At 61.0% G+C, this 557-nt stretch overlaps 1 protein-coding gene across 1 annotated transcript in view; it reads right to left on the bottom strand.

Moving 5' to 3' along the window:
- Positions 1-243, bottom strand: part of TCF15 (transcription factor 15) — a 5,564-nt gene extending 5,321 nt beyond the window's left edge. The window contains exon 1 of the mRNA XM_007934706.1: positions 4-243. Coding sequence (XP_007932897.1) covers positions 4-243 — 240 coding nt within the window. The remainder of the gene's footprint in view (positions 1-3) is intronic.
- Between the last annotated feature and the right edge of the window lie 314 nt (positions 244-557).

The following is a 557-nucleotide window of genomic DNA, read 5'->3' as shown; positions in this document are numbered from 1 at the left end:
CACCGCCCCGCCGGCCGCCGCCTTATAGCCGTGGGAGGGGCCAATCACGGGGCCGCCCCGCTCGGGGGCGGGGGTCGCCACAATGGCCAATGGGAAGGCGGCCGCCGCGTCCCGGCCAATAGCTACGCGTCCACAGTCCCAGGCTTCCAGGTTGAAAGTGGTCCCGGGAGCTAGTGGGCCGCCCCTAAAGCTCCCGATCACCTCTGGGTGCGCTGGGCAAATGCTCCGGTGCTTGCTGTGCATTGGGCGTCCGGACTCCTAGTCCTCCTAGTCCTCAGCCTAGACCCCTTAGGAGATTGCGAGCAGGTCCCGTCCCCTTTCTGGGCTTCAGTCTCCTCATTCGGAAAGTGGGTCCAGATAAACCAGTTTGGGTATTCTCGCTCTCAAATGCTAATCTCGTAGCCCTGCAACTTCCATGTGCGTAAGAATTGGAGAAGTGGAGCTTTTGGCGTTACGGGTGCCCGGATTCCCCGCATTCTGACTCAGCAGATCTGGACCAAGGCCCAGGAATCTGCATTTGGTACAAGCAGGTGGTGGTGTCCATGGGGAACACTTGA

This window comes from Orycteropus afer, unplaced genomic scaffold (genome assembly GCF_000298275.1).
Source record: "Orycteropus afer afer isolate SDZICR_OR568_19922 unplaced genomic scaffold, OryAfe1.0 scaffold00020, whole genome shotgun sequence".
Lineage (NCBI taxonomy): Eukaryota > Metazoa > Chordata > Mammalia > Tubulidentata > Orycteropodidae > Orycteropus > Orycteropus afer.
This window is presented reverse-complemented; position numbering and strand designations above follow the sequence as displayed.